The sequence below is a fragment of the Rana temporaria genome, chromosome 2, assembly GCF_905171775.1.
Source record: "Rana temporaria chromosome 2, aRanTem1.1, whole genome shotgun sequence".
Taxonomy (NCBI): domain Eukaryota; kingdom Metazoa; phylum Chordata; class Amphibia; order Anura; family Ranidae; genus Rana; species Rana temporaria.
This window is the reverse complement of record NC_053490.1, coordinates 397,955,054-397,974,881: the sequence shown is the minus strand read 5'-3', so window position 1 is coordinate 397,974,881 and position 19,828 is coordinate 397,955,054. Positions and strand designations below refer to the sequence as shown.

The following is a 19,828-nucleotide window of genomic DNA, read 5'->3' as shown; positions in this document are numbered from 1 at the left end:
GGAATTTCTGGCAAGAACTTTTGTTGTCGGAAAAAATGAGAACCAGCTCTCAAACATTTGTCGTCGGAAATTCCGACAGCAAATGTCCGATGGAGGATACAAACGATCGGATTTTCCAACAAGCTCACATAGAACATTTGTTGTCGGAAATTCCAACCGCGTGTTCGCAGCATTAGGCTTATTCTGTTGAGACAGATGGGTACTCTTGGCCCTGGTGATAAGCAGCTCCAAAAGGACTCTGTCCCTCAAAGGGGATGCAAAGCAGGCACTTTTTAGATGTTGGTTCTGCGGCCCAGCAATTGTGCCAAAGAGTTCTCATGTTTACGGAGAGGAGACTTTGTATGGTAAATGAATTTGGGAGACCGCTAATAAGCCATCCACAAGGCAGCTCCCGAATGAGAGCATCAGCGCCAGTTGCTCTATAATTAAAGGATCAGTTTAAATAGCAATGGGATCCCTTCTGATAACCAGGTTATCAGGTTTCAGAAAGGACCTGCAATTGCTTGTCAGTGGGGTCCTGGGAAACAGATGTATCCTCCCCAAGGATGGTTAAGTCTTTGTTAAGATGTGAAACTGCCGGACCCACAACAGGGGTAGGCCACTATTTAACAAACATCCTCTTCAAACAGGTACATTACTGAAAGCCACTTGGGAGATATGAACACCTTTTCAGGGTGCTTCCAGTCTCCATAAAGGATTATAGCCAAAACAGCCTCTAAGTTTTGCCGTAATGTCAAAAGTCTGACATCTCTGGTGTAGGTTAGTCTGTTAAAGACTAATAGACTCGGCATCAACAGCTGAAAGCTCAGAGCCTACAGGCAGATCGGATGAGGCTCTAAAGAAGACATGAAAACATGCTTATGGCCTCTGCAGTCAGTGTCAACAATCAATTGTGCAATTTGACCCATACTGTGCTGCATGACTGCAGTGAAATCCATGGAATACAGACAAAGAGAGGGCCACAATCTAAGCTAAGGGAGACTGTAAGGATGCCAATGGCACAAGCAAAGGGAAAAATTCCAGAACGTCAGAATCAGCCTCAGGGGTGCACTACATGGGGCAAGGAAACTAAGTAGACTGTGAGCTAAAGGCACCTGTCTGGAAGGCAAGGGAACCTAGCTTGGGTTACAAGGCCAGGCTTTGAATACTCACAAACTGGCTGCTGGCAAGAGTAAAGGGTTCAGCTGACCAAAGGCTACCAGGTCACTATAGATGGGCAACAGACAAACTGACGATGAATCCATGTCAATTGCAGGTGCTTCCTGTATTCTGAACGTCAGTAAAGAAGGTGTGGAGCATTCGGGGCTGGAAACTTCACCCAGTGCTCAGTCCCTCAGTGTTGACCCCCTTCTACAGAAAGTGGAGACTTAAACTGCAACCAACAGCCCAAGTAATGAGGTAGCTCCTGATGCTCAGCTTACACCTTCCAAATACAAAAGTCTTCAGAGCAAGGTCACAGCTCTGGAAGACACTCTGTGGCTAAATAATATAGTACATTAAGGTCTGGGGAAAAAAATAAAAAAAAACAGTGCACAGTTAATTGCTCAAAGGTCATATTCCAGGCTAGGCTCACAATCGTCCATTCCATTAGAATCAAAGTAAGGCATTCAAAGCTAGTTCTGGGAAGCTGGCGAACCGAATAGTTCTATAGTCATATATAGAGACCTGCTCAGCAACATATATAGGAGCTTTGAAACTTGATTGAAAAAAAAAAAAAAAAATTGAACATGGTTAGCCATTTCTCAGCAGACAAAAGGCGTATTTGCTAGTGTCCTTGGCCATCCACCAAGGACACTAGCAAATATTAAAGGCATGCTGTGAAAAGGAGGGGTTATACTGGGCTGTTAACTTCTTGTTTGCAGTGTCGAAATACTCCTAAATGCATGTTCCTTAATTAAAGAAATAAAAAAAGAGAGAGAGAGAGAGAGAGAGAGAGAGAGAGAGAGAGAGAGAGAGAGAGAGAGAGAGAGAGAGAGAGAGAGAGAGAGAGAGAGAGAGAGAGAGAGAGAGAGAGAGAGAGAGAGAGAGAGAGAGAGAGAGAGAGAGAGAGAGAAAGAGAGAGAGAGAGAGAGAGAGAGACCAACAGTCTCTGAAACAAAATGGAAAGGGCAGAGGACCTTACCCATGATAGTGCTGGGAGCCAAACGCTGGTTCACACACAGGTGAAGGAAAATATTCACCTCCGTGGACAAACTCTTGGGAGACTTACACCATGTGAAGCCTTCCATGTTCACTGTCAAACCTTGAAGAAACTAGACTTCCTAGCACTTACAGAAATCAAACTTAGAAATGCTCCTGTCCCTCAAAACATGGGCTTCAACTCTCATGCTGTTAAGAGTCAGCAACCATGAAGCATGATGGCAAATCAGATCTTGGGACAGAAGATCCTGATGCTCCTATAGTGACCACAGAGCTCCTGCCAGGAGTCTTAAAGGATGGCAAACCACATCTGCTTAAATCAGTCCAGAGCTTTGGGGGATAACCAAAATACCCTCCATCTTGAACCTCTGAAGCAAGCGAAGAGGTTTCAGAGAAAGAAAGATTTGATCAGGACTGTTCTGGAGTGGAACTGGACAGATTAACCTACCTCAGACTAAAATCAAGCCTACTCATCCAAAAGTGACGAGTCACACAACTCCTGGACTGGAGAACTTAAATCTGAGACTGGAAATTCTGCAGTTTCTCTTATGGAAAAGACACTCTGGCCTGAACGCTGTCCAGGATTAGACCCAGATGCACTATATGAGGAGTCTGTCCCAACAATGATTTCTAAAAGTTTAAGATCAACCCAGATCCCCCAGAAAATCATGACTGCAACAGGCAATTTTCATAATTGGCAGATTTTTCCTCTTTGCAGACTACCTGCATCCATTTTAGAGCTTCCATGTAGAATGGTAGTGGAACAAATATAATTGGTACATACCAAACAAGGTTTGGCAGAAAGCTCATGGTCCTGTCTATAGGACAATGCTTATGAACATTGAAGTGTATTTGTTTTAAGAGATTTTCCAAATTAGGTATCTAAAACAGTAACCCACATTTCAGTGAAAGCGAAGCACACCCATTTTACTTTTAATATAAGCTGTCCTGATTTCAGCCCATCTGGTCCATCAGTCACTATCCTCACTGTAAGCAGCCTAGAGACACACAGCCTTTCAATTAAAATTGTCCCAGAGTCCTCTTCATCTTGGCGGCTTACTATTAAGATTGCTGGAACTTGGACAGAGCCAAGTACTGGGGCAGGTGGGAGCAGAATCAACTTGTACCAAAAAGGTACAGTCACCCTTTAAATCAATAACAAATTTGTGAAACGTACTTATTACTCAATCATCATGAGCAGAATAGAAAATACCCCACCTTGCGTTTACAGCCTGCTTTCGTTTGCTTTCGCCATGTCCCATCAAAAGACAGCTCATCAATGTTCGTCTTGAATCGCTGTAGCAGTAGAGCTGTGGGTGGGTTATCCTCCCCATCATTGTGACTGACAGACAGGAAGTGGTAGTTATACTGTAATTCTGTTGGGCTTCCAGCAACCTCAAACATCTCCACTACCTATAATATAAAAAGAAAAATTGTTTAGTGATCCATTACCAAAGAAAAAAAAAAGCATTTTTAAAAGAAATTAAATTAAATTAAAAAAAAAAAAAAAATTGAATTAAAAAAAACATAACTAACTGTAATCCCCTCATGCATGTTGGAAACAAACTAGACCATACAGACAATGTGATCCAACAATTAACACACTCAGATCAAAACATGATAAAAAAGGGTGCAATAAAACATCCTGCTGAGACATTGCTGTTTAAAAATAGAACAATGATAAAAATCAAAACGTCCATTTACTATTGTTTTAGATTTCAAATAGTCAAAAAACGATCTGATTGTAATGGCTGCTCACAGAGCTTTAGTGCAGAAATACATATCCACTCACACAATTTTATATAAAGCTACTACTGCTATGAGACCGCAAGGACAAAAGTCAGTAACAGCTGACCTGTATATTCAGAAGGCTTTCAGGACAGCAAATTAGTGGCAATAAGAATAATGTAGCAGCAATGTGGCCTTTGGCAAAGTAGAAATGTCGATAGGTGAAACAGAAGCCCTAAAGGCAGGGTTTCTCAAACTACGGCCCTCCAGTTCAGGAACTACTATTCCCATCATGCCTATGAACATCAGAGTTTTACAATACTTCATGGGACTTGTAGTTCCGCAACAGCTGGAGGGCCGCAGTTTGAAGATCCCTGCCCTAAGGAGTGACTTTTGCTCTCTAAATGCAGTTATCAGCTGTAACTAGATTGTATCTCTAAACTGCATCATGAAAGTACAGGAGTTGCCATTGCCAAGTAGAAAACACTGTTTTCAGAGCTTTAACAGGGCTAAGAACGTGGCCTGAAAAAGGAAATAAAAAATCAATCCATTCCCCAATCTGCGCCAAAAAAAAAATCAGAATCTACACTATTCTATTATAGGATACAGTCAATGTACAGCCAATAATTTTCCCACCTGGTTCAATGATTTTTAACAATGACATTTGTCAAACTGGGTGTTGCTTGTAGGGCAAACCATGGCTCGAGTTTTGCCAAATAAAGCAGGAATCCAATGAAATGTGAGACCTGTATGAGTGCCTCTAGTGGGTTATGAAAAGAACTTGCTACTTTGCCCTTAATATTATAACTTAATATTAACACAAATAGGATTTTTGCACCTAAAAATAAAATACATTTCTTGGAGTCTACAGATGGACACAGGAGTTTAAAGACTGTCAGGTTATACACTGCCGGCTACAGAAAGCAAGAAACAAAAAAACAAAACAAAAAAAAGGATAACCTCTACAACTTCCAGCATACCTCCAAGCAATACCAAAAGCATGATCATAAAGACAAAAATGGATGGGGGACCTGTGTCCAATAAATTCTAAGAAATTGAATTCATGGAAAGTACCAGCACACACTTGCCTCACAGAGGTCAAGGTAACAAGAAACAAAACCTTGTTTGTGAGATTAGAAAGGGAAATATCTCTCACTGCTTCACAATGAAATGTTTCAAGTGGTGAAAGAACCAAGTGCCCCCCAAAAAAATACAGGGGAAAGTTGAAGCCACATAAAGAGACACTGTACAAAAGGTTTTGCTTTTAAAGAATGGAAAGCCAGATGTCTCTATAATAAGTTCACAAGCACAGAGAACTGATCCCTGAAGTTGTCAAGTGACAAATGTTGGTCTTGGCTCATATGCAAAAAGGCTGGAATACGACCCACTGAGAATTGCCTTAGATTAAAGTTTCTATCCTTGCATCAAGCAAAGAGTGCCTTCCATGTGCAATGTTTGACCCTGTGATAAGAAGACTTACTAGCTTTTAACATAATGGGAATCACAAATTCAGAGATGCCCGTGTCACTCACAACCCTGGCTCTAAACAGCTATACTGTTGAGGCCATCAATTGCTCAGCAGGATAGTATATTGGTCTTTGAGACTGAGGATCCAGATGATCTGGAATAACCAATGACAAGACAAGATACACACTACCTCTCTTGAGACAGTAAGATTTACGACAGTTAATGTAAACTACTTTGATAGCACTGTCCAATTTAATCTGGATCGGATGTCCCTCCAGCCAAGTGGGGGGGGGGGGGGTAGTTGGAAAAGGAGTAGTTTTGAAAAAAGAAAAAAAAATGCCCAAAATTCCAGAAAGTTGATTGGAAGCTGAGAGTCCTCCAATTAGTGAAGGGGAGAATTTTCCAGAAGACTGGAAGGAAAGGCTTTTTAAGACTCCAGCAAGGAATTCCTGAGCCACCAAGTCAGGGACAGTTTGACATTAGGTACCAGACTAATCAGTTTGTCCAAGGACTGGACTGACTAGTCCCATGATGACAGAATGTTGTCACAGGGGTCTGGAAAGGAACTGAGCATATAGGTCGGCCTCAAAAGGAGGCTGCCATCAGACTCAGGACTAGAGAATTTAAAAGTTCCTCCTAGAGAAAGCTTGAGCTGTGTCTAGGATAAGACCTATATATCCAAAATGAGTCTATTCCAGAGTTGACTTTTGAGGGCTAAAAACCCAGTCAAACCTCTGGCAAGGTCTGGGCAGTCAGGAATATTTAATGTGATAGAATCTGCACCCACTGCTCCCTCAGCAGGTGGTCAAGATATCCCACAATAGGGAAACTCTGACAGCACAACAAGGTTAGCAACAGGGCAAGAACCTTGGTGACTACAAGTGGTGCAGAAAACAGACAGAGGCAGGGCCACAAACTGCAATTGCAAAGGGCTCACAGCAAAGGAAAAGAACGGAAAATGTTGATGATGCACTCAAAAGACATGGACATGAAGGTAAGCAGCCTTGATTTTCCACAGAAGTCGGAAAGTCTCCCCGATGAAGGGAGGCTATAAAAAGACCTAGTGGATTCCACACAGAATATTTGAGACGTAATGAAAACATTTAGGGCCTCGAGATCCAAGATGGGGCGGATGTCTACTTATGGTCTTTAAACAGGTTGGAGTTGAACCCCTGCAACTGCTCTGCCACAGGAACTGGGGGAATGACTCTCTGATTCAGAAGATATGTCGGGGTTGTATGGAGATCTGCTAATCTCTGCTGTGTGACAGGCAGGTTGAAACAATGACCTGGGGTGGGGGACGGGAGCTAAAGTCAAGCTTGTAGCCCCCAGAAACTCCAGCACCAAAGTATCTAAATTAAGGTTGTCCAAAAAAGCCAATGATGTCCCCCCACTTTAGGGAGTGCTGGCAGCCTCTCTAAAAATATTTATATGAGGGTTTGGAAGACCAGAATTTCGGGGGGGGGGGGGGAGATGGTTGAAAGCAGACTTTGGTTTGGATTTGGAAGTTTAAGCCTGGGAGATATATATAAAAAAAAAAAAAAAAAAAGGACTCTTGGCCTCTGCCAAGCAGTAAATCTTTCCAGACTAAGCTTTAGGATTTTCCTGCTGGGGGATGATGGATACTCTTGATAATGTCATCAAAGGGTAGCTCTGAAGAGACGTTGTCCATTGAACGGGCATGTGAAGCAAGCACTTTTTGCATGCAGGCCAACACTTTATCCAAAGGGCCCACCTCATGTTTACCGCATAGACCAAAGAATTTAATGCAGGAGATGAGAAATTAGATCTCAAAGATCTTCACACTGTAGCTCAAGTCTGCAGACATGAACTTTTAATGCCCCCTAATCAAGAAAGCAACTGCCATAGTGAGAAGATCCCTTCTACTGACCTTAGACCAGTCAGAGTTTCAGTGTAGGGCCTAGCAGAGAACACAGGGTTCTATAAAAATAAAAATAAAAAGTCTCCAGCTGCTAAAAGATAGGGTCCCTAAAAACAGTTTTATCCTCTAAAAACGAGGGTCAATGTTTTGTCAAGACTAGTTACTGCCAGATCCACAAATGGAAGAAGCCTACTGTTTAACAAAAATCCTCCTCAAACTGATACAAGTCTTTGGATGGACAAAAAGCTTTTAGGCATTCTTCCTGTCTTCATAAGGAAGACTGCACGCAGCAGCACGGGAAGGTTATGGCACTTAAACATGTGGCACTGGCATAGGCTTCAGGTTGTTCAAGTTTTAAAGGTGGTGTGTACCCCATCAATAAAAAGCCAAAACAGTCTTCAAGTTTAAGGTAATGCGATGTGATGGGTCGTCTGTTAAGGTCTTAAGAGACCCTAGACCGAGGGAAATGATAGAAGCCACAGGCTATTCTTGTAGTTTTAAGGTAGTGCATACCACCAACAGTCTAAGTTTTGGAGTAATGTCAGAAGACCTTCTCCTCTGATGTAAGTTTGTTTTTTTAAGGACTTAAGAGACTCAGTATTAAACAGCATTGGCAACTGAAAGCTCAAGGGCCACAGGCAGATCAGAGGAAAGCCATTTGTAGAGGAAAAAGCCATTTGGGCCATGAAATCCTGCTTGACTGTTGTAAAATTCTCCCGTGATAGAACAGAGCAGGCAGTCATACCTGTCAGAGTAAAAGAAGACTCGGAGGATTGTATAGACCCATTGCAGATGCAACATTTCAGGCCCTTAGTATAAGGCACCTCAAGGATCACACAGAAGGCATTACCAGAAACAGAGTGTGAGCTACAGGCACCAGCTACAGCAGGACTTATTCCTCATGTGTCAAGATTCATGCAAGCTACATGCTGTTCTTTTAGTTTTAAAAGAGGTGCACAAGGCAGAAGGCAACATGGATCAGGATCTGACTGCTGGGTAGCAGGACCAGGTCACTGTAGGCAAGCAACAAGGACAGACTGAGAAGAGTTCAACATCTCAAGGAATCAGGAGAAGCAGTGGGAAGGAGCTTTTTCAACGCCGACTGTCAAGAAAGAGCACAGAGTGCAAGCGTCACTCCATCCAGCGGATGATGTCAACACCTAATCCTTGAGTGTTAACCTCGTCCATGGTGAAACCGCTGGCGGCTAACAGACATAACAGTAGCTCCCGATGCTTGGCTCATATGGCCTACTCAAAAAGGGTCTTCAGAGAGTCAAAGTTGAGGCAGTGCTCTGGACATCACTCGGTGGCCAACTTGGACAAATGTACACAGGCCTGGAAAGCACCACAATGCAGAACCCAGTGCCTGAAGGTCACATTCTAGGCTAACTCGGCAACATGCAGTCCAGCGGGGTCCTAGTACGGCATTCAAAAGTAAACCAGAAGAAAAGCAAATCTGGATAGTTGAATATAGAGGCCAGGTCCGCAGCAATGAAATAGGAATCTTAATAACTATCTAGCAAAAATGTTGGGAATTTTCGCAGCAGAGTAGAGAGAAGTTTATCCTCTTAGAACATTAACAAAAAAGTAAGGCATGTTTGTAGTAGACGGTGGACTGACCCACAATTTTATGGTCTGTGTTCAGTTCTCCTGTAGGTAGCAGTACAACGCTGAATTCTTGCGTCCCTTAATGGAAGAGAATTTTTTTTTTTTTTACACCCGATTACTGCTTTTTCGTTTTTTTTTCGCTGGTTAATGTATTCTGATCCTCACCTTACCAAAAAATGTTCTAAACAACATACAGAAGTGGAACCATTCATGTCATTTTTCAAAACACTGGCTATCCATTCATTCAGCAGAGTGAGGTTCAGCTTTCAAACATGCTATGAACTTTCTAAATACTAAAGCATACTAGATCTGTAATAAATCAATTATATCATAATAGGTGGGAAATGCTACTGCTTCAATCAGTGATTATGTTGACACTTTTATAGCTTTTTGTCATATAAACGTGCTGACAAAGGGCTGTTGGCTAACTGTTCTGTTAGCCGGACCAATTGATCCGTGAAATACGTATACCATCTTACCATTTATTCTGGACTTAGCAGTGCAATACTTGCCTGCAGTCATGCAGGGCCGGCGCAACCACCAGGCGGACCAAGCGGCCGCTTGGGGCGGGCAGGTCCGCAGCCTGGGATGGGGCGGAAAGATTACCTTTTTTTTTTTTATTGTCCGGAGCAGAGGTGTATGTTGTGTGGGACTCGCAAGCGGCGGGCGCGCTGCACACAGCCGCAGAGTCCGGTCCGCGGCGGCGGACGAGGGACAAGACTTTACCATTCATAGTGGTGGTGGGCACGGCTCAGGCTGCCTGCATCCAATAGCAGGCTCCACCGCTGCGGCGCCGTCCTCCTAGCCTTTCCCCTAAAGAAGGCGACGGCAGCCCCAGAGCATGGCGGGAGTTGTAGTTCTCCAACAGAGCACAGGCACACAGACTTCACTTGGCCCTCTGGTGCCTGTGCTCTGCAGTGACTACAACTCCCAGATTGCACTGCAGGGCACTCAGAGAGAGGGAGAACGTCACATGTTGCTTCTTCTGCTGCAAGTAGGGAACCAATTCACCGAGGCGAGGAGCAGGTAAGTACATTTACTACACACACGCTGTGGGGGGACAGTGCTGTGTGTGTGGGGCAGTGCTGTGTGTGTGTGGGGCAGTGCTGTGTGTGTGTGTGTGGGGGGGGCAGTGCTGTGTGGGGGGGGGATTAGCGCTGTGGGGGGACAGTGCTGTGTGTGGGGGGCAGTGCTGTGTGTGTGTGGGGGGGGGGGGGGTAGTGCTGTGTGTGGGGGGGGGATGTGTGATGGGGAAATACTGTGTGGGGGGATATGTGAAGGGGGGCAATACTGTGTGGGGGGATATGTGAAGGGGGGGCAATACTGTGTGGGGGGATATGTGAAGGGGGGGCAATACTGTGGGGGGATATGTGAAGGGGGGGCAATACTGTGTGGGGGGATATGTGAAGGGGGGCATTACTGTGTGGGGGGATATGTGAAGGGGGGCATTACTGTGTGGGGGGATATGTGAAGGGGGGGCAATACTGTGTGGGGGGATATGTGAAGGGGGGGCAATACTGTGTGGGGGGATATGTGAAGGGGGGCATTACTGTGTGGGGGGATATGTGAAGGGGGGCATTACTGTGTGGGGGGATATGTGAAGGGGGGCAATACTGTGTGGGGGGATATGTGAAGGGGGGGCAATACTGTGTGGGGGGATATGTGAAGGGGGGTAATTTTGAAAGAAACATTTTTGCAAGGGAGGTGGGTGGCCGTTGGGGGGGGGGGGGGGGCGCCAAAATGGAGCTTCGCTTGTGTAGGCAGAAATCCTTGCACCGGCCCTGAGTCATGGGGCTCTATGGTCCTTAGACGACTGTTAAACTTCTGCTTTTAGTAACCAATACCCCCCATTGCGGTAAATTTTTCCATAAGTAAATTTCAATAACTAAATTTACTTAGGTATTCTAGTCACAGAAAACATGTCAGATGGCATTAAACTTAAAATGCATCTCAGATCAATGGTTTTGCCACAGTCTCAAATTTGTCATCTGAAATCTAAAATCAATAATAATAAAAGTTATTACAGAAAAAAAGTACTTACAATATAGTACTGTGGAAGACGTGTAAGCTTTATAAAAAGCTTGTGTCTGGAGAGGCTGTTGATAGGATGTGTGGTATAATTTGTCAAATGCAAGGTTTCACTGCACACAGTGGGAAGGTGCTTTACCGAATGTCTGCAGCGCTGCTGTCCAAGCCAAAACCTGAGAAAATATCATTATATTGGATAACTTTACATTTCTATAATTGGAAAAAAGGAAAAATTGCGCTAACAAATTAGTGAATCAATTAAGTGAATAAATATGGAGGCAGCAATTGCATGACCTAACACAAAATACTAATGGAAAAAAGGGAAAATTGCGCCAACCAAGTACCGTGCAATAAAGTCCTTTGTGTGTCCACAAAAAAATATTCAAATTATCAAGGAAAAAATCACACAAAAATAAGTGCAAAAAATAAGTACAAATAAGTCCTTAATATATGCACATATGCAACATTAAAGTCCAAAAACGGTGAAATCCAGGACAAACAACACCCAGTGTGTAGATAATAACATAAACGTGATCCGCCACCACATGGACTGATGGACATTTCTATAATTCCCAAATAAAATCAGGTCAATAATAACAATATTTATTCTTGGTCAAAATTTTCCTTTATAGTTTTGGATAAAGATCAATAAATACCACTGCTGCCTTCTGGGGCTCCATTCGAGATTTCAATTAAAAGCTGAATGCCGTTCTAGTCTTCACTTAATAAAATGCAACTCTACTGCTGTCTGTGTTGCTTTTGCAGATTTACCTCACTTCCTGTCTAGTGAAACAGTTGTCGCCAGAAAAGTAAAATGAGGGTAAATCTCTAACGATTACCATATAATATAACAATATTTGTACAGTTAACTTTAGAGTTACCAAACTTTGTAGTACAATCTAATATATTTGCATCCAATCAAGCAGGCCATTGTTCTTCGGTACATATTGTAGTCTGCAGGTCTAAAGGAGATTGTACAAGGATATTGCAAGTGTGATGAACTTAAAGTGGTTAAGCCACTACTATAAAATCCTCCCATCCCCTCTGTAACATAATGCTTTTCCCTATGTTATACAAAAAATATGTTGATCTGTACCTATATCAGAGTGGCTCCCAGCAGTGTCAGGGATCAGTAATCATAAATAACGGTGGTCAGTTTACATGGAGGGTATACCCAGGCAGGATCAGCCAGGTTTTTTAGGTGATAGAAGGGGCCGCATTACACAGCACAAGCACTGTGCTGTATAAAATGCTTTAAAGGCAACAGGATCTGTGTTTTTTTTTTTTTAGGTAAACTTTAATGAAGCAGTAAAAACCTGACAGGGGTTTTAATCCTCCCCTACTTAATCCAAAACTGTCCGCCAGTCCATGGAAACCACCTTTACTATTCAGCATGCCTCAGGCTGCAGCAAGCAGTAAAAAGAGTATGAATACAAACACAGAAGAGTAGAAAATATGCAGCTCAATGGACTGTGAAGAAAAGGATTTTACAACAAATCACAAAAAATACAAATTTTCTTACTGATCTATTTAGAGGAACTGCCCAGGAGTCTCCTGAGAAACCAACTCCTGAATCAGAGATTATATTAGGCCATGCACTGTACCAGCAAACAGGACCAGCGGGAGAACACAGAAAATCATCCTGATGCTCAAGATCTACACTGAAGGTCACTATCAGAAGGGAATGAAGCCACACAGAAAGGAACACTGAACATGAACCAGATGATCACTTAAAACCCACCAAAAACACATGAAACCAAAGCAATTTTCCCATGTGAGAAGAGCAGGATCAACAGCCCAATGTGGTCAAAAAAGAAATAGTCAAATCTCTACATGAACAGTTATGAAAAAGGGACTTAGGACAAAACAGGTCCTGGTGAGAAAGACCATTCGGTCTGAATGGAGAGGTGCCAAGCCCTGGGTCACCTAAAAAAATAAAATAAAAACTATGGCTAAAGAGGTCGTTTGTCCAGAGAACATTGGTCACAGGGTGTGAATTACCAGAAAATTGTTGATCAGCAAGTGCATAACTGCCTACAAGGAGTGTGAAATGGCTCCCAAGACTGCCAGGGATCTAGGAGAGTTGATCTCCCAAAACCATGTAACTAAAGGAAGGGTGCATGGGAAATCCTACCAGAGGTGTTTTGCCGAGACAATCCAGAAAGATTCTGTGGCACCCCCTTGAAGCTCCCTCACCTCAAGCCAAAGGTCTAGAAAACATCCCAACCCCTTAAATTCAGCAAAGTGACAACAGTAGCTTTGCAAGTAAGAGGCGTCTTAGGAGTACAGCCAAGATCAATCGCCTAAGAACAGGGCCCGAAGGGGCATCTGAACTCTGAAAAACCTTCCTCGGGAGGTTGGGGATCAGACACAGAAGGTCCCAATACCAGAAGGACATGCCCCACGAAGTACTCAAGATATATTCCATTCCCTTATTGCCAATATATATTCCATTCCCTAATCAATTTTTTTTTTTTTTTTTTTTTTCTCCTGTAAGGCAAAAGTCATAATGAGCTAATATGCACCGCATATTAGCTCATTATGAAATACTTACCTCGGAACGAGGTGTGTAGCACTTACCTGGTCCACGCCGAGCGAGATTTCATCTTGCCTCGGCGTGTCTTCCGGGTATCGCTGCTCCAGCGCTGTGATTGGCTGGAGCGGCGATGACGTCACTCCCGCGCGTGCGCGCGGGAGATTCAAAACTCGGCAAGGACCGGCGGCAGCCGGTCCTTTCGCCGTAGATCCCCCCTGCGCATGTGCCGCAGCGCATTGCGAGGGGAATATCTCCTAAACTGTGCAGGTTTAGGAGATATTCTCCTTACCTACAGGTAAGCCTCATTATAAGCTTACCTGTAGGTAAAATTTAAAAAAGTGGGTTTACAACCACTTTAAGAGAAAACCTGTGTCAGGAGACCAGTGTGATCTGCCCACTTAAAATCCAGGGGGGCACAAGGCCCTCTTAAGAAATAACCTCCACCTGCCACTTAGGCTCTGAGGTCATCTATCACTGGAACCAGACTATCCTCTCCTGCAACAGGAAGGATTCCCACTGCCGCACAAAGTGAAGGTACAGTAGTACCTACACAGCGTCCCACAGAGTTTGAAAAAGGAGACCTGCCAAAGGCAGTTTTCCATAGTGGAGCATCTGACAGTATTACATGAAGTTGACTTCCACAGTGAGGAACCCAATTGGCATCTGTAGAGACCCATGTGGGACACAAGTTCAAATGCTTGTAATAAACCATCACAAAGTGTAAGCCTCCAGACATCAGTTTTAAATGTCCAATTTAACAGGGTCTACCCCAGAGGCAGAAAGTGGCCCAGCTTGTTCCAAGGCCGGAGGGTTACAGAGACTGCAGGAGATGGAATCACTTGGTGCACTTGGATGGTGCACTTAGAATGACTCACCTAATATACATAGTTACATAGTTACATAGTTACATAGTTAGTCAGGTTGAAAAAAGACACAAGTCCATCCAGTTCAACCACAAAAAACAAAATAAAAAAACACAGTAAAATCCTATACACCCAACTTCATACCCACAGTTGATCCAGAGGAAGGCAAAAAACCCCAGCGGAGCATGATCCAATTTGCTACAGCAGGGGAAAAAATTCCTTCCTGATCCCCCGAGAGGCAATCGGATTTACCCTGGATCAACTTTACCTACAAATCTTAGTACTCAGTTATATTCTGTACATTTAGGAAAGAATCCAGACCTTTCTTAAAGCAATCTACTGATCTGGCCAGAACCACCTCTGGAGGGAGTCTGTTCCACATTTTCACAGCTCTTACTGTGAAAAAACCTTTCCGTATTTGGAGGTGAAATCTCTTTTCCTCTAGACGTAAAGAGTGCCCCCTTGTCCTCAGTGATGACCGTAAAGTGAATAACTCAACACCAAGTTCACTGTATGGACCTCTTATATATTTGTACATGTTGATCATATCCCCCCTTATTCTCCTCTTCTCAAGAGTGAATAAATCTAGTTCCTCTAATCTTTCCTCATAGCTGAGCTCCTCCATGCCTCTTATCAATTTGGTTGCTCTTCTCTGCACTTTCTCCAGTTCTCCTATATCCTTTTTGAGAACTGGTGCCCAAAACTGAACTGCATAGACCGAGACTTCAATATACCCTTTAAATATAGCGTCTCATTGTGTTGTTTTTTTCCTTGGTTATCCTTATGTCATATGGATATATTAATGGGCTTTCCCGCTAACTGCATTTTATGTTGAGTCTCTTTTTTTTTTTGTCTATAGGTTTTAGGCTTATGAATCTTTGTATGAATAATATAATCTGACAGAGCTCGATTGTTCTTTTTATCTTTGTTACCTAGGTCTGAGGCAACATTGTTCATTTTCAATAAAAAAATATTGGAAGTAAATATAGCGTCTCTGGAATCCAGTTTTCAGGTGTCACTTTCCTGGGAAAAAACTATATAGATGCCCCCAGAACTGTTAGAACATGGACTGGAGTCACCCCCATAGCAGTGGGACAATCTGCTCTAATCTCTTGCACCCTGGTGCCTGCAATGCAAATAGACACAATGTGCAAAGCAGGGACTCCTTCGGCACCAACGTTTACCACAGTATAACCAGTGGTGGTGGGGTAGTTAAAAAGTGGTTAATAGCAAGATAAAATATTTTTAAAATCAGGCTTAGGAAAGGCTGTTTCGAATGCAGAGACCAACTCAAACAGCGATGTGTTAACTGGAGTTGATGGAAGAATAATCCAAAGATAAATGAATGCTGACTTGAATAAAAGTTAGCATAGATTAGTTAGACTTTCTCAGCAGAGCAAAGCTGAAAAAAAAAAAAAAAAAAAAAAAAAAAAAAAAAGGATGCCCATCCTTATCCCCTCGCAAAAAAAACAAAAAGGATGGATGCTAGAGAGAGGAGGGATTATCGTGGGATTTTTTTTTTGTATGTTTTCCAATCCTCCAGTAGGCAGCAGTTTACCACAGAAGTTCTCCAGTTATCTAAAATCTTCTGCCCCCTTCTCTTCCCCCCCCCACCCCCCTCAAAGTACAAGACAAAGAAACAAGTATTTGCTGGACATTACTTATTTCAACAAAATAAGTCTAGCTTGAACTGAAAGGTGAATCTCCCCAAGTAAGGACACAGACTACAATAACAACCTGACAGGGGTTTCAAATTATCCCCCAACAAAAAAATTTAAAAAGTATTTCAAAGATTCAGGTTAAAATGTACCTATAGCCCAGTAAGGTGAGAGATCGCACTACATAGATGCAAATAGAATTTAGAAATTATAAAAATCAAACTCCAAGGTGTATGGTCAACTTGACTCAAATCACACTTTCACAAGTAGTTACTTACTTCAATTGTTGGAGCCAAGGGATGATTTTCTTCATGTCATCATTAATGGATTTTTCAAAATCATCTAATGTTGTTTGGTCTGCAAAATAAGGTTAAGTTGCCAGAGTCAAATAGTATATTCACTTTGGTTTTAGACCATCAGTAAAAGCAGTGTTCACAACCTTCATCTTTACCAGGGTTGCCTAAAGAAACAATTATCAGTTGTACAATATCCACTTGAAGACCGCAATACACAGTCCTGATCAAAAGTTTAAGACCACTAGAAAAAAATGGCAAAAAAATCATATTTTACATTGTTGGATCTTAACAAGGTTCCAAGTAGAGCTTCAACATGCAACAAGAAGAAATGAGTGAGACAAAACATGTTTTGAGCATTCAATTTAATGAAAACAACGAATAAACTGAAAAAGGCTGTTTTTCAGCTGATCAAAAGTTTATGACCACACCTCCAAAAAAACACTAAACCCCCCCAAAACAGAAATCCAACTTCTAAACATGAACTCAGTAATGAGTAGCTGCGCCGTTATTGTTGATCACTTCAAAAATTTGTTTTGGCGTGCTTGATGTAAGCGTTTCCATGAGGTGAGTGGGAACATTTCTCCAAGTGGTGAAGACAGCCGCACGAAGGCCATCTACTGTCTGGAACTGTTGTCCATTTTTGTAAACTTTCCTTGCCATCCATCCCCAAAGGTTCTCAATTGGATTTAGATCAGGGGAACATGCAGGCTGGGCCAAAATAGTGATGTTATTCTCCTGGAAGAAGTCCCTTGTCCTGCAGGCATTGTGTACTGTAGCGTTGTCCTGTTGAAAAACCCAGTCGTTACCACACAGACGAGGGCCCTCAGTCATGAGGAATGCTCTCTGCAACATCTGCACATAGCTAGCAGCTGTTTGACGCCCCTGCACTTCCTGAAGCTCCATTGTTCCACTGAAGGAAAAAGCACCCCAGACCATTATGGCGCCCCCTCCACTGTGGCGCTTAGAAAACATCTCAGGTGGGATCTGCTTGTCATGCCAGTAACGTTGGAAACCATCAGGACCATCAAGGTAAAAAAAATTCTCATCGGAGAATAAAACTTTCTTCCACCTTTGCAAGAGAGCACCAAACATGGGACATTCAAAGTCCAAATGAGCAGTTCTGTGGCGTTCAAGGAGACAAGGTTTTTGAAGACGTTTTTTGTTTTTGAAGCTCTTCAGTCTCAGATGCCGTCTGATGATTATGGGGCTGCAGTCAGCACCAGTAAGGGCCTTAATTTGGGTCGAGGATCGTCCAGTGGCTTGATGAGAGACCCTGCTTATGCAGTTCAGCAACCCGACCACGTTCAAAAAGGGAGAGTTTTTTTGCCTTTGCCATCACAATATGTGACTTCCTGACAGAAGATGACCATGAATCCACATCTTTGCACAGATTTGGCCTTTTAAAGGCATGTGGTCCTAAACTTTTCATCAGCGGAAAAACAGCCCGTTTAAGTTTATTCGATATTTTCAATTAATTGAATGCTCAAAAAATGTTTTGTCTCGCTCTCATTTCTTCTTGTTGCATGTTGAAGCTCTACTTGGAACATTGTTAAGATCCAACAATGTAAAATATGATTTTTTGCCATTTTTCAAGTGGTGTTAAACTTTTGATCAGGACTGTATACACACACACACACACACACACACACACACACTGCAGCTTTGAAATGGTTTACCAGGGTTAAAACCATCAGCTATAACCCCAGATTTTTTTTTTTTTTCAGCCGGCAATTCTCTATCATAAAAAATGGATCCAAGGAGCGGATTAGCCACTGGCTCACTTTTAGAAGCAGCAGGTGGTGTTACTCTCACTCCCCCATCCCATCCCGCCAGTGTTTCTCGGGCTTACCTGCAGGCCCGGGAAACAATCTGGTGGTTGGTCACAGCCCTCTACTATGCTGTAGGACAACCAGAGCGACATCATGACATTTCTGGCCTAGGGCTTAACATTTTTTTTAACGCATAAGATCAATGTCTTTTTTTGATCTGATGCTTTGAAAAGGTAGAGATGAAATTTGGGGTCCTAGAGACAGTAAACATGCCAGTTCAGGGGAACCGTAGACCGCCAAAGAACTGCCCTGGGTGAGGACAGCGCTGGGTCCTTGGACACATAAGTGTCTCTTTATTAACAATGAGCAGCAACAGTATTTGTAGCTGGTGACCATTGTTTTTTTTCAACAATTGAAGAACCACTTTAAACAGATTTACATTAAAGGGGTTGTAAAGGAAAACATTTTTTTTCATAATAAACATCCTTTACCTGCAGACATTCCTCTTTTCACTTACTCATTGTTGTTTTTTGCTCAGAAGTTGCTCTATTTCTTCTCTGTTCTGTTCACTTCCTGCTTGTCTGATTGTTACTCACCACCGTGAAGGGAGGCTTTACTGTGGTGGTCAGTGACGTGCTCGCCCCCTCCTGGGAACTACATCTGTGCGGCAGGACGCTCTCTACGTGTTAGAGACTTCAAGGAGGTGTGAATTACTGGGCCTTCCCGCAATGCATACTGGGAAATGTAGTTTTTACATGAACGAGCGCCGCAAACCAGGAAGTGAATGAGGGAACAGAAACTAGAACGCCGGAGGTGATATAGATTAAGGAATTTAATAGGTATTTTCTAATTTTTTAACAGAATCATTACACTATTCTGTCTGTCTACCTTGCAGACATTAATTTTAGGCAAAAACATTTTTTCCTTTACAACTCCTTTAAATCTGTGGTAAACAACAGTAATTGTAGAAGATAAAAACAAACATTGTAATATTATATATGTTATACAAGCAACTAAATCTTACCAAATCCATAAAGCATTAGCTGGAACATTCCAGAATGAAGATCTACAAACACATGGAGACACTCAGAGCGGCCACAAGGCTCCAGAATGGGAATGACCAACGTTGGCAAAGCTGTTTCCACAAACGCTGAAAAGCAAAAAGGTACACATTCAAATAAAATAAATATCTAATAGAGATTTTTTTATAATATGTCTATAAAAAACAGTTTTCATGTTAGGCTGCATTCACACCTGAGCGTCGGTCGTTCGGCATTTTTTTCTGCGTTTTTTTCCGGCGTTTTGTAGCGCGTATTCATGCTTGTTTGCATACAGCGTTGTCCGACGTTTTTGTACTTTGACGTTTTTTATTTTAGCCAATAGGAAAAACTATCATCTTTTCATCACTTGTTGCTGTGTTGGTAGATTTTTTTAATCTTCTGCATGGGCGACAAGTTCTATTGATTTAAGCGACGAAACGCCCGTAGCAAACGCCCGTTGTCGCGCAAGTCGCTTGAATCGAGCGTTTCCATTACTTTGTATGGGAAATGGAAACGCTCAAATACGCCCAAACCGCCCCATACGCGGGCCCGGAACTTTTTTGGCTACAGGCGATGGGCGTCAGGCGCATCAGCGTTCAGATGTGAACCATCCCCATAGACTTTCATGTATTTTGGTCCCTCTGGCGTTTGTGAGCGTTGCGCTACAGGCGACAAAACGCCTAGGTGTGAATGGGCTCTCAGGCTGGATTCACACCTATGCATTTGTTGTGCTTTTTGCAGATTTGCACTACAGTCCATTTAAAATGGCTTCCTATGGAATAAGTTCTGTAGTGCAAATCTGCAAAATGCACTA

The 19,828-nt window shown here is 42.7% G+C and overlaps 1 protein-coding gene across 5 annotated transcripts in view; it reads right to left on the bottom strand.

Moving 5' to 3' along the window:
- Window positions 1–19,828, bottom strand: part of MED14 (mediator complex subunit 14) — a 75,851-nt gene that overhangs the window by 30,176 nt on the left and 25,847 nt on the right. For all 5 annotated transcript variants that reach the window (XM_040338102.1, XM_040338103.1, XM_040338105.1 and 2 more), the window contains exons 11-14: window positions 18,999–19,124; window positions 16,188–16,266; window positions 10,866–11,025; window positions 3,358–3,552 (exon numbers count right to left, since the gene is read on the bottom strand). In XM_040338102.1, coding sequence (XP_040194036.1) covers window positions 3,358–3,552; window positions 10,866–11,025; window positions 16,188–16,266; window positions 18,999–19,124 — 560 coding nt within the window. The remainder of the gene's footprint in view (window positions 1–3,357; window positions 3,553–10,865; window positions 11,026–16,187; window positions 16,267–18,998; window positions 19,125–19,828) is intronic.